Raw genomic sequence first — 13788 nt, 5'->3', positions numbered from 1 at the left:
AGGCAAGGTTGCCTGAAAACGAAAAGCACGAGCTACACTAAGTATGTGTCAGTGTTTTCGTTCTACTCTTCCATTTTGTTGAGGCGTCCCAACACAACTTGTTTGGTGCATTATACCATTCTCTGCAAAGTACTCATGTAGATAAGTAAATTCAGTTCCATTGTCACTATGCTCTATTTTCACATTTCCATTGAATTGTCTTTATATTAATGCAAAAAAATTACGAAGAGACTGTCCCACCTCAGATTTATTTTGTAACAAATAAACTCACACACTTCTTGAAAAATCATCAACTGTTGTCAAGAAATAATGTGCACCACGAAAAGTTGGAGTTTTATAAGTACCCCATAAATCACAATATATCATTTCAAGAATGCTAGAAGCTTTGCTATTACTTGATAAAAACTCTCCTCTAATCTGTTTTGCTCGAAAAAAAAATTTCACAACTATCACACTTATCACTACTAACATCAACAACAAGTAACAAACTAACAATCTTATTAGAAGGATAAACCAACCTCTAATGCCAAATTCCAAAGCTATCATTTCGCACCTTTTTCAAAGCCATTGCACTCTTCATTCCTCTGTTTTGCTTGAAGTAATAGAGCCCCTCATGCTTCTCACCCACACCAATCAGCATCCTCAAATTGTGGTCCTGCATTAGAAAATATTTATTATTGAATAGAACTGTGCAATTCATTTGCTTAGTCAGCTGTGATATAGAAATCAAGTTACACTTCAAATCAGGAACATATAAAACCTTATTTAATTTTAAATGTTTATTCAACATCACAACTCCTTCTTTCTTCATCATAATCTCCTTTCCATCTGGCAATCCAATCGGGACAGAATGAGTATCTTTCACATTATTCATCAATTCAAGACTTCCAGTTATATGGTGAGAAGCTCCGCTATCAATTATCCATTTCATGGTGTTATACGTACCATTCAATCTTTCTTGATTTTCATTTTTTTGTGCATTCAAAAGATTGATCAATGTGTTTCATTGCTCACCACTCAGTCCACTCAATCCTCCTTTTTATGTATAAATTGCATCATTACCCTATCCTGGTGTACATGTCGCATTAGCTCGAATTGATCCACCACGTCTCCTACCAGCTGGGTTAGTGGTCTATTTTGATCCTCCCTGTCCATGATGTCCACTGCCTTTTGGCCTATCTCCTCACCAATCTGGATAACCAACAAGTTGAAAACATGATTCAGCATTGTGGCCCGTTTTGTTACAGTTGGTGCAGACCATGGACTTATCTTTACTTTCAGTTTGCCCTTTTGATGTCGAGCCTGTTTGTACTGCAAAGGCCATGTGCTCACTTCGTTGTTCCTTTCCACGAGTTATATTGTGAACCCGTTCTTCTTGAACCACCATAGCATATGCTCGATTCAGTTTCGGCAATGGTTCAGTACTCAAAATGTTAGAACGTATTGTTCCATAAATTGAGTCATCTAATCCCATTAAGGATTGATGCAGCCTTTCTTCCTCTCGTTTCTTATACAATTCTACAGCAATATTACAATTGCAGTTCCCACATCTGAACATTGGGTTCTACTCATAGTTTGCTAATTCTTCCCATATCATCTTCAATCTTCCATAATAGTTCACTATTGCCATTCCTTGCTGTTTGCATTCTGCCAACTCAGTTTTGAGCTGATGAATACATGGTCCATTCCCTACAGATAATCGTTCTTTAATGTCATCCCAAAGATCTTTTGCGATTTCCATATATGAGATGGTTGATCGCAAACTTGGTTCTATTGTGTTTAACATCCATGAAACCAACATGGAGTTAACAGTCCACCAATCTTCCATCTCTGAAGAGTCTTCAGTAGATTATTTTATAGCACCATCAATGAATCTGTATTTCTTTTTGGCTCTGAGCACCATTTTTATCGCTCTTGCCCATTCGTCATAGTTCTCTCCTTTCAGCTGAACCTGTGTAATGATATTTCTTGGGTTATCATTTGTTGAAAGAAAATACAGAGACATCATCAATTTTGTTAAGACATCACAGCCTCTCTTTTTATCACCACTCCTGTCCCTACTCATAGCTCTGATACCATGAAAAGTATTTCAAAACAAAATATAATTTGATAAAGAACGTAAAGTGTTCGTTGTTCATGAAGAAAGCTTACACACACACACACACACACATATATATATATATATATATATATATATATATATATATATATATATATATATATATAACATTACAGTCCTGTGAATCAGGAATAAATTTAGCATCTATAAAGGAAATAAAATCTCTACCTAATCAAGAAAATATTTTTCTCTCTCTACAAGACTATACAACTAATATACAGAGATTATTTCCTATTAGATTGTATTATTGAAACTAAATTGAATTATATTTTTAAATTAATTTATTTAAGCCTTAAACTAATTAACGTTTGAGTTATTTATTAGGTTAAAGTTTTAAACTAAGAGGTTAAAATTTTAAAATTATTCGTCCAATAATTTTATTGTGGATAAATCACTATAACACTCAAGTAACCTAAAATATATAGGTGGATCGCTATCTATTAATAATACATTATAACTTCTTCAAATCTCTTTAATATACTATTTCGCCCTTCCGTCAAAGCATGCTATCTTTTAATGTTTTAAAATTACTTTTAAATATATTACTAAATTTTTTTCTCTCACTTATAATATAATACATTTATAGGTCCTTATATCTTAAATTTGAAATTAAAGATTTTATTTATTTCTATTTTCAATAAATAAGCTAGTCAAATGTATTAGCATACTAAAATAATTAAAATAAAAATTGTTATGATATTACAATTTTTTTTATAAATATATTATTATAAGAAGTTCAATGAAATAATAATAAAAATTCTAAATAGGTAAGTCTAAATATTTTTAAAAAGAAAAAATGTGCAAACATATGCCTCCAATGTTTGGAGTGAAGAGCAGTTAAACCCCTAATCAAACTTTTTGGCACAAATAAACAACTTTTAACTTTAATTGTATTATAGGCCCTTCTTAAATGGTAAAGCTAACGTCGGTAGTCAATGAGATAATGTGGTGAATTTATTAATGACAATAGGACCTCTCTTTTACCACTTGTCCTAAAAAAAATAGAAATAGTGAAGATATTTTCCCTACTTTCTCTTCTTCATATTCCTTTCTTTTTGTTCTTCATATTCCTCTCTTTCTCTTTTTCAATTTTGCATTAGTTTGATGCTTATTAGCTTATCATTAACAAGCAAGCTTCCACCTCATTTTGCATTTTTGCTGTGCATTTTTGTTGATTTCTCAGTTGTTGTTTTTTTTCATTGCTAAAGATAAAAGCTACTCTGTTTTCTATTACTATTTAAGCTTGAATCTCTGTTTATTTTAGAATTTATAACTTGCTTTTTTTACACTTGTTTTTAATTTCTAATTATTTCTATATACTATGTTGTATATGCTTCTATTTTGTTTTATGATTTCTCGTCATAATATTCACTTTCTATTTGAAAAAATAAACTTGAACTCGATTCTGTTTTAAACCAGTTCTTGAAAACTTTGCAATTATGGACTTCTTAGCACCATATAAATTAAAATTTCTCATTGATAATTACTTCTGCATTCAATGCAAACATGAACACGGGTAATAGAAACTCAACTAAATGACATAAGTTCAAAAACAGCAGGATACCTGTTGTAATACATGTTTCAAATTGTAAAAATGAATTGTAGAATCAAACGTCGCAATTTTCAATATTGTCTTATATCCTTCCTATAAAGATAAATTCATCATTTATTAGACTATAAAACTAGCCTTCTCTGTTCAAAATCTATTATTATGTGAGCCTTGAATTATGAGGAAATGCAAATTCTTGAGAATTGCAGAGACAGTAACGGAGTCTTTTTGGTCATTAGTGGATTTTTAATGTGGGATTCTCTAAATGGAATGCTACCATCTGCATGTACTATATTGAGTAAGTTAATTTTTTCTTTGTTTCTTTTTCCTTTTTCACTCTCACTTGGTATAGCCATTTTGTTTTTACCTTTTGGTGATCAAGCATATTGCTACTGTATACAAATGGTTTTAAGAGCAATTAATTTGTTATATCATAATACGATTCTCCAAGCTCAATTTACCTTTAACTTATACTAAAGCAATACATGTTTTATCCTTTCTGATATTGTACCTAAAGAAAATACTTTTCCTTTTCTTTGGGGTAGAAAATTATTGTCTCACTAATAAATAAAGAATTGTAAACTAAAGCAAACACGTTTTCTAGGAGTCAATCACCAAACTAACCTAAATAGTTTTCCCTTTCTATGGTTTAATGATCATCGGTATAGCCTTGCTTGCCTTTCACACAGTCAATAATGCAAAAAGTATAGTCATTTTACTTGGATAACTTGTAAATAGGGCATGTTGGAGATTCCATAATCCTCTTTGGCTTCTCTTCTTTAGACTTTCTTCTTTTATTTTTTTTATTCCTATGCTTTATTAGAGTATTGCCGCATGGAGCTTTCTGCCTTCTATTTCTATATAAGTATTATAGAATTAATCGACTTCGGTTCATATAAGCTTATAAGAGTGGATATTATTATAACTTCAAAGTCTTGCTTTCCAACTTTGCTTTCATTGAAAGTGATTATTTTCGTTGTTTCTAAAATTAAAAAGTGTTCTAATCTTATTTTTTTAAAAATATTTTTTCTATAAGTGTACATTTTCTTTAGTATTGTTGTATTTTGTCGTATTTAAAGAATCAAATGTCATAATATTGATACCAGAAAATAATATGGTGGTGTCAATGATGGTGATGAGTGCTGGTCATGATACAAGTGGAGATGGCGGTAAGGGTGGTGGTGGAGGTGACGTTACGAGTTTCGTATTTTTTAGTACCCTTACAAATTCTTACTTCTTTAGGACCGATCGCAAAAGAGGGGTCCCATTATCATAAACAAACTTACCTCGTCAATTCAGAGACTACCAACGTTAGCTTGGAATGAAATCACCATTTAATGAAGGGCTTATACAATTAAAATTAAAAGATGTGTTTATTTGCACCAAAAAATTAATTAGGGGCTTAAGTACTCCTCGCTCCAAAAGCTAGAGACATATTTGCACCTTTTTCCTTTAAAAAAATAAGATAAACAAGTTATTACAATATCTATTCAGTTGGGAGCAAAGTGTCAATCGATGAGTAAGTAAAAGAGGAATTATTTATATAGAAATGCACCTTAATGGAGAGAGCAACAATCGCAATATACAAAAATGACCAACTTCATTTGACAATCAACTGTAAAAGAATCAATTGACAAAATAATTCTTATAAATTATAACTTTTAGTTATTATTTACTTCATAAATTTCTAATTCAATAATATTTAGTTATAGTAGCTTTCAAACAATAAATTCCTTAGCATAGCTTTTTATTATACTTGTTTAACTTTATTTATCAAATCTTTAAAACTTTAATTTCTCCTTAGGTTACTTTTTTCCTTTAAGAGAAACGAAATTTCATCCATTAGTTAGGAAATGCCTACAACACAACTTCAAAAGAGGAGAAACTAAAAAAATTACAACTCATAAGATTAGATTTTAAAATCAAATATCAACCAAAGGAACTACTCTAGACTTGAAACTTCAATAGATTTTAAAGTTGTAATTTGCAGGTTGGAGAAATATTTTAGACTTTTCTCTTTGTGGTTCTATTTCTATTGTTGAAGGATATTCACTCATGGGTAAAATAACATGTCCTTTAACCTTAGCCAACAAAATCAATAGAATACATACTCTTAGACCCAAGTTAACAATAGAGATTTTACTCTCTTACAAGTTTAAACTTAACAAATTCAAACTATTTAAAGAAAGTTGAAGCTTAAAATCATAGTTGAATCAAAGATTTTCAAACCAACTAAGAACATTAGAGAAGAAAAGCTTTTAACTCTAGTCACAAAGAGGGAGGATAAAAAATAAACTTTTACTAAAACACAACAACTAAAGAAATAGAAAAAGAAGAAGAAGAAGCGCTATCGCTGGTGCGAAGAGAGGAAGAATGACATTGGCGGCAACTAAAGAAAATAAAATAGAGTTTTTATTTGAGAGAAAAGGAAGTTGTTGGATTTTTCTAAACTATGGGTAACGTTACTTTTAGCTAGTCGATTCTTCAGCTTTTATATTATTGTTCAAAATCTTTTAGCTTCACTTGTATTAGTTCTTCACAAAATACTTTCTTAAAAAACTTCGTTAATCCACTTATTATTGTTTTAGGATTAATTTTAAATCCAAACATCACGTAATTAATTTTAGCTTTCAAAACTTAGCATTTTCACTTAGATTTGATGGAATTCTAATAACTTATATTATTCAGGTTCCTTAAATTTATTATGTAACATTTAATTAGAAGTCTAAGAGTTGCAAATCAATATTTATTATAGTTTTTTAGGTAATTCGCTTCTAGCATTACTTGATATTCAGAACTGTGTTAAAGGACCAAATATATCTGGAAATTATTATAAATTCTGTTGAAGTGTTGAGTCTCCATTTATCTCTTAAAATTTATTATATTTTAGTTTTACAAGGATAATAATATAAATGGTTACTGAATTTTGCATTTTATTTCGTTCTAGTCACAAATTTATTTCATTCTAATCATTTAATTTTTATTGCGTTCAATTTAGTCATTTTTACAAATGGATATTGATACGTGACAAAAATAGTCAATGAAAAAAGAGTAATACAGAAAAAAAAAAAACAATATATATCAATTTCTTAATAGCGATATAGTAACTAAAATTAAAGTTGAATGATTAAAAATAAAACAAATTAAAACTTTATAATCAATATAAAACTAAATGCAAATTCAGTAGTGACCGTTTATTTTATTATTTCTAATTTTGCAAGATAAAATCAGTATGTGTTATTAATTTTAATCTTTTAAATTCAATTTTTTTATTTTCATGACTATAAGATCTGCTAAAATATACAAGTAATTGGTAACTCACATGTATATAAACAAGCTTGATAAGCTCCATTAGGACGAACCCATTTACTGTAAGTGCATAAAAATAAAAGAAAAAAGACTGTTCTTTTTTCTTTTTTCTTTTTTTAGCTTTTAAAGTCTTTCTTACTAGTGCTATAAGTACGTGTGGATGGTGCAATGGCCACCTGCCTATTGCAATAGCCAAACCACTAATATATCAAACCCAAGGAGAGTTATTAGAAGACAAGACACCTTCACAATACATGGAATCTGGCCCGAGAAAAACCAAATTCTGGAAATCAATTGTGAATTGCGGCCTTTCAACATCAATGATGTATGATAATTTATCAATATCTTGTAAACTTTATTTGTTTTTCTTTTTTCTTTCTGAATGCTGTTGTTGTCTAAATGGTTTATATTTTTATTTAATTTTGCAGGTGATACTTCTGTATTTATCAAATGTTAGACTCACATTGGCCGGTTTTGAGTGATGTGAGAACAAATGAATTTTTTTGAAAACAGCATTCAATCAACTAAGTATGGTTCATGCACTAAATACCCACAAGTTTTTCAAGTTTGGGAAACTGGTGTTGGGGCTGAGAGTCCATAACTAGGTGACTTGCCATCTTAGCTGAGGAACAATCCTTGCTTGGATAATTCCATACCAACGGTTCTGATCAGTATTACTACTCAAATGGAATTCTAAAATGCATTTTAAATCATCCATCATAATAAAATTTTCTTATTATATCACGATTCCACCTCCCACTAGATTTAGTTATTAGTTTAAAAAATTATTGAATCGCGATGAAGGATATTTCTTGAAAAAAAAACTCAAAAACTAAAAAGATGTATTTCATAACGAACCTAACTCAAATATTACAGATATTGAGTTTTCTAATGACATTTTCAATAAAAATCTTGTCTACCTGATTATATGCTTTGCTCATGTTAAATTCTAAGGCTAAATTCTTTTCTTTCTATTACATTTGTTTTTCGTATGTTGAAAACACTCAAAAGTAAGAAGAACTTCAAAAAGACGATATAGGTCTATTTAAAAGCTTTTATGCACTTAGGATCTTTAACGGTAGGGCTTAAATCTATAAAGAGGTATTTTACATTAGTAGGGCAAGACTTGCCCATAAGAACATCTAAAACATTCATAGTAATATCCTTCCCAATAATTTATGCCAATAATAGTTTTCAGAAACATATGCAAACATTCCATCAAGTTTAAGGAATTTGTTAGGAAGCATTTGGTATAAAAGCATAGTTTCTCTTTTTAGGGGAGAAAGAGGTGCAGAAACGCTCATGGCCACCAGGCTACATGCTTGATAGTTTAAAGCGCAGCTAATCTTCTCGCTTGGAAGGGGCTATTCCAAGTGTGACACACGATCCAACCCATTACTCATTCTATTATTATTATTATTATGATTTTGGTATACAGAAGAGGGCAAAGTCCAAAAACAAGAAGAAGAAAATTAAGTTGCAGCATTTCTGAGGCGGCCAAGGCCTAAGCTGTCACCCACCAGCAAACTATGAGGATAATCAAAAAACATTAATACCCAGCAGATTTGAATCAATAGAATGTGCATCCTCACACTATTATTCATGCTAAATATGGCATCCTCACACTGTAATAGAAGAAAAGACTTCTATAACTTAGAATGTGTTGTATTATATCTTGTTATTAAACCAGGACCATCATGCATATAGACCCATCCAAAAATGGTAGACCGAAATTGTAATAAACTTGGTAACATATTGATTTCTTTGGAAAGAAATCTCAATATGTTTCTGAAAAATGACAAATCCACTAATTAATACGAATTTTTGAGATGAAAATAATCATATCCAAAAAGAAAATTACTTTCTTGCCTTTGTATTTCGTATGTTGGAAAAAAGAGATATGACCTTCTACACTCTCTTCCAAATGAGAATGTGACAGTCAATTAGGTCATGAATCGGTCACAAATATATTTCATACATTAAAAATGGAGCAACTTATGATATAAATCATTACTTCACATGTGAGTGGAAGGAGAAGATAACGATATGGACAAAAGCTAGACTGTTTAGCCCATAATTGTAGTAAATCATAAGCAAATGGCTAATCTTTTATCTAGTAATAATTTAGAGTAAGAAAGTAAAGTGTTGGATGAAGTTTTTATAACGGTAGCGCATTATTTAAAAAATATAAGACAGTTATATATTTAAGAATTTAAATTTAAAATCGTTATAAAACTAAAAAAGACTTTTATCTTAAATAAATGATTAGTTTATTTGCACTGCTACCATATCCATTTAAAGATAAAAATGAGCAATTAGAGAATAGGGTCACAGCTTAGAGATTTTGCTGATCTTGTGGAAATCTAATCTCTATTACATGTCATCATGCTTATCTATTCCAAAGATTTCAGTACAGAAAGAAAAAGACAACACGGATCCTGTATGAAATTAATAATATGTTCTTGGAATTGAATTGAGATGGTGACATGTCTCCGGCAATCACACCTCATAAACACTTTTGTCTTTCTTGTGCGACCTTGATTTTATGATGTTCAATGCTATGGATGTAACACAGCCTTTTGTCCATAGAATTTCAAGAACACTGAACCCAAGTAAGAATTACTTTAGCCAAAATGAAATCTGAAGTAAATTAAAGAGTTTTAAATAGGTTCTTGTTTTATTTTTCCTATTTCTAATTAGTAATTACAAAAAAAAAAAAAAGTAAAAATTTAGAATTTAAAACCTTACTTAAATTGATATATTTATCATTAAACTAAGATGTTATTTTCTTTTTGACTCGTTGAGAGAATATTTCTATTAACATTCGTTTTGTCTTCTTGATGTCAATGGAGAGTTGAATTAATAATTATAATTTTATCCGAAAACTATGCATATATCTTCTTGATAAAATAATATTTAAGTTAATATAAAGATTCGGTTTTTCGATTTTTTTTTTCAAATTATTTTATAAGCGCAATACATATTTAGACATATGAATTTTGGTCATTTAGTCACTTTAACTTCTTAACTTTTAATTTAACCTAATAAATATATTAACTTTCTTTTTATAATCTTTTAAACACTTTTAATTTTTGATTTAATCTAACAAATTTATTTTATAATAATATTAAAACACATATATATAATAAATGTGAAACTATTATACAGAGCCATATGTCAAAAAATGTTTAGATATCATAAATAATAAAAGTTGAATTGTCTATCAGGTTAAATCGAAAGTTAAAGTATTAAGGTGACTAAATTATTAAAATTGAGGCGTTAAAAATGTGAATTAGACGTATTGTATATATATAAGATCCCTCTCTTATCACTCGAAATCTTGATGTGAGGTGTCTTGATATAATGCTTCTTCTAATAACCATGTATTTATTTAATAAAAAGAATACAGGAAACTGGGATATGATTGATATTTTTTAGTACAAAGCTTTCAAAATGTTAATTAGTTGTGAAGGAATTATAAGCGAAAGGAAACTTGATCACTCAACTTCTTAATTCTAGAGAAAATGGACATACTTAATAAGTGATCTATATATGAAGTCACTGCAATTTTTTAGGGAAACGTGTGTAAATCAAACACTACAGCTAGGGATGGCAATGGATCCCGGACCCGACCCGGATCCGTGGATCCATATCCGTTATCTTAAAATTTTGGATCCAACGGATCCGGGTCGGATCTGTATCCTACTTTGAAAAAATGGATATGGATCCGGATCCAAATATTGGATCCGGATCCGGATCCGTTTACCCGTTTAATTTATAATTTTAATATTTTTTTTATATTGAATCTAATTATTTGAGGTTCTAATAACAACTCTAACTTAAGCCCAACATCTCAAAGGTCCCAAACCCTAAATTCCCTAATTCTAACTTCCCTCTCTAGTACTCTGTAGAGTGTAGTGTAGACTCTGGAATTTTGTATTGCTTCATGCGAATCCGCCGCTTATGCCTTCTCCTCCATTGAAGCCAACAGTTCAGTCTCTCTCCTCCATTGAAGCCAACAATTCAGTCTCTCTCTTCCATTGAAGTCAGTTCGTGAGTTCAGTTTGTGAAACAATTTACGGTATTTTTTTTTCTTTATGCATAATTGAATATCAATTTATCAATCAATTGGTTTAATTTTTTATGAATCAATTCTTAATTTGTATGAATAATCTTGAAAAATCGGGTTAATTAATAATTTTTACAGATCTGGGAAGAGTATTAACCTTTTAGTAGTTGGTACAAGGTGCTATTGGGAGATGAATGTTGATGAAGCTCATTTATATCGTCATTCAAAAGACATGTATTATTGAATTGTTGAGTTTGTATAAGTTGTTTTGTATTATTGGATTAGTATGGATTAGTATAACATTTGAACCTGTACCCTTTGAGGGAGGCTTGAAAAGTATAACGTATGCATTTTTTTATGTGAATTCTATAACTTTTGAAAAAAAAAAGGTAAAATCAACAAGATCCATTTAGGATCCGTTTTGGACCCGGATCCGTAGGATCTAACGGATCTGGATCTGGATCCCAACTTTTCAGACCCGACGGATCCAGATCGGATCTGGATCCAGAGTCCAAAAACGGATCTGGATCTGGATCCAGTCGGATCCGGTCCAGATCCGACCCATTGCCATCTCTAACTATAACTATATGATAGCCCTCTTATAAACAATTTACAACAATTACCATTTTTTATTGAAATTATTTTCCAAAAAGAAAAAAATGACACATGCTTGAATCAGAGATTTCCATTTTCATATCATCTTGATCAGTAATGTTTCTCTTCCATTTATTTCAGTAAATATTATTAAGTAATGTTTTACCTAAATAAAGTAAATTAATATTAATTTATACAACTCGCTAATATTTGTTTCATCTCTTATTCATCTGATGTGGCATCATAAGTAATTTACTCTAATTTTAACAATTGCTTTGCTTTTGACAGTAACCTTTTTATTTTCTCTTTTTAGTTTTCTCTAATTGTTTACAAAATCTTACTGCATATTTTTGGTGTATTTTATTATTATACTCTCAATCTCAAGATATTAGTTGACATGGGTACTTCAAGCGAGGAAAGCAGTGGTTACAATAGAGAAAATTTGAAAATTATAAATGAAAATAAAGTATTTGAAGAACCTAAGTTTGGTATGTTATTTAGCTCTCAAGAAGAAGTTCTTACTTACTATTCTAATTATGCAAAGCAAAAAGGATTTGGCATTTGCAAAGGAACCCTTAAAACGTGGTGATGATGAGAATATTAAATATTTGACTCTTGCTTGTTTTAAAACAAAAAAGTCTACGGCTCTTAAAAAGAATTTGTTTAAATCTAAATTGTCAGAAAAAGAAAAACAGGATATGGTGCAAAAATTATATTAAAAGTGTGTTCTAATAGGAGCATTAAGGTACTTTTATTAATGATAATTTTATAAAATTAATACATTCCATATCGGGTAGGCAAGAATTAGAGATAAAATTTGGTGAAATATTTAATATTTTTAATATTAATAAATATAGAAGAAAGGATTTGTAATATTCAATTCTTAGGAAAAAGAGATATTGATTAAATTACTTATCAGAATATTTATTCAGTTTCATCAATTTATCTTTTTTTCTTTTTCCCGATTCATTTGTACAATCTTACATTAATGAAATTTCCCTTTTCATGTATTTCTCCTTTTGCTCTTCCTCTTCATGGTGGTATGCCTGCATTACTGAGGTGTAAAGGGCAGTACTTCTGGTAGGACCAGTGATATTTTTCTTTTAGAAGATGACCAGCAAATTTAGAAGACTTATCCATATAACCAGCAAGCTGACTCAGCATGGGACAGTATCCTATGGCTAAGAATTTTAGAACAAAAGTGAACACAACATAACTAAAAACTAACCGTATTTAATTTTAAATCCTTATGTTTTTTTTTTCTTTTTCACCCTCGGAAAGAATTTTACATCCTTGGATCATCCCCTATATATATATATCCCCACAAGTTCACACCTATACTAATCACCCCCAAACCCTGGTTTAGTTTACAAGCCACCCAAAGATTTTCATATTCATCCCTCAATCCACATCAAGAAACGCCATTAAGAACATACCTCATTCAAATCCTTTCTCTGGTGTCAGATTCAATCTACATATTCTATACATATACAAAAATCTAACACTGTAGCATCGGTTTTTACCCACAAAAGAAAGAAAAGAATACATAAAAGAGCAAACCGAGAATCTTGTTGGCGTTGAAATGGCTTCAACTGTATCATTATATGAGGTGTTGGGGATCTCAGCAAGTGCAAGTTGCCATGAGATAAAGGCTGCGTATCGCAGACTAGCAAGAAGTTGCCATCCTGATGTTGTATCCATGAATCAGAAGGAAATGTCAGCAAATGAGTTCATGAAAATTCATGCAGCTTATTCAACCTTATCGGACCCTAATAAACGTGCAAACTATGACAGGGATCTTTATAGCAGGCATCGCCGTCCGTCCTTTAGTTCTGCAACAGTGTTCGCAGCTTCTGGTTTTACTAAAACTAGAAACTGGGAGACTGATCAGTGTTGGTAATTGGTTTTAGATTTCTAGGTTTTATGTCGGAATCTATTAGTAAATTAGCATGTAAAGAGTCGTTAATTTTCCTTTTTGGATCTTTTGTTCTGAATATTCTGCAATCACCATCTTTTCATTTGGACTATAATTTAAAAACAGATTAGGAAGAACAGAGGGGATATGATTATTGACAACCGGGCTGACTCTGGCGAGATATGCATTTCGTCCTGTATAATGTAATAATATATTTTTGTTTGTGATTGGCC

General features: G+C 30.5%; 1 protein-coding gene across 1 annotated transcript; it reads left to right on the top strand.

The window, feature by feature from the left end:
* Positions 1-12942: 12942 nt before the first annotated feature.
* LOC8265346 (chaperone protein dnaJ 11, chloroplastic) lies at positions 12943-13788 on the top strand. The gene has a single exon (XM_015724825.3). The coding sequence runs from the start codon at positions 13223-13225 to the stop codon at positions 13538-13540; it is 318 nt and encodes a 105-aa protein (XP_015580311.1). The 5' UTR covers positions 12943-13222; the 3' UTR covers positions 13541-13788.

The sequence above is a fragment of the Ricinus communis genome, chromosome 8 (assembly GCF_019578655.1).
Source record: "Ricinus communis isolate WT05 ecotype wild-type chromosome 8, ASM1957865v1, whole genome shotgun sequence".
In the NCBI taxonomy this organism is placed as follows: Eukaryota; Viridiplantae; Streptophyta; class Magnoliopsida; order Malpighiales; family Euphorbiaceae; genus Ricinus; species Ricinus communis.
The sequence above is the reverse complement of the archived record's forward strand: the minus strand, read 5'-3'. Positions and strand labels throughout refer to the sequence as shown.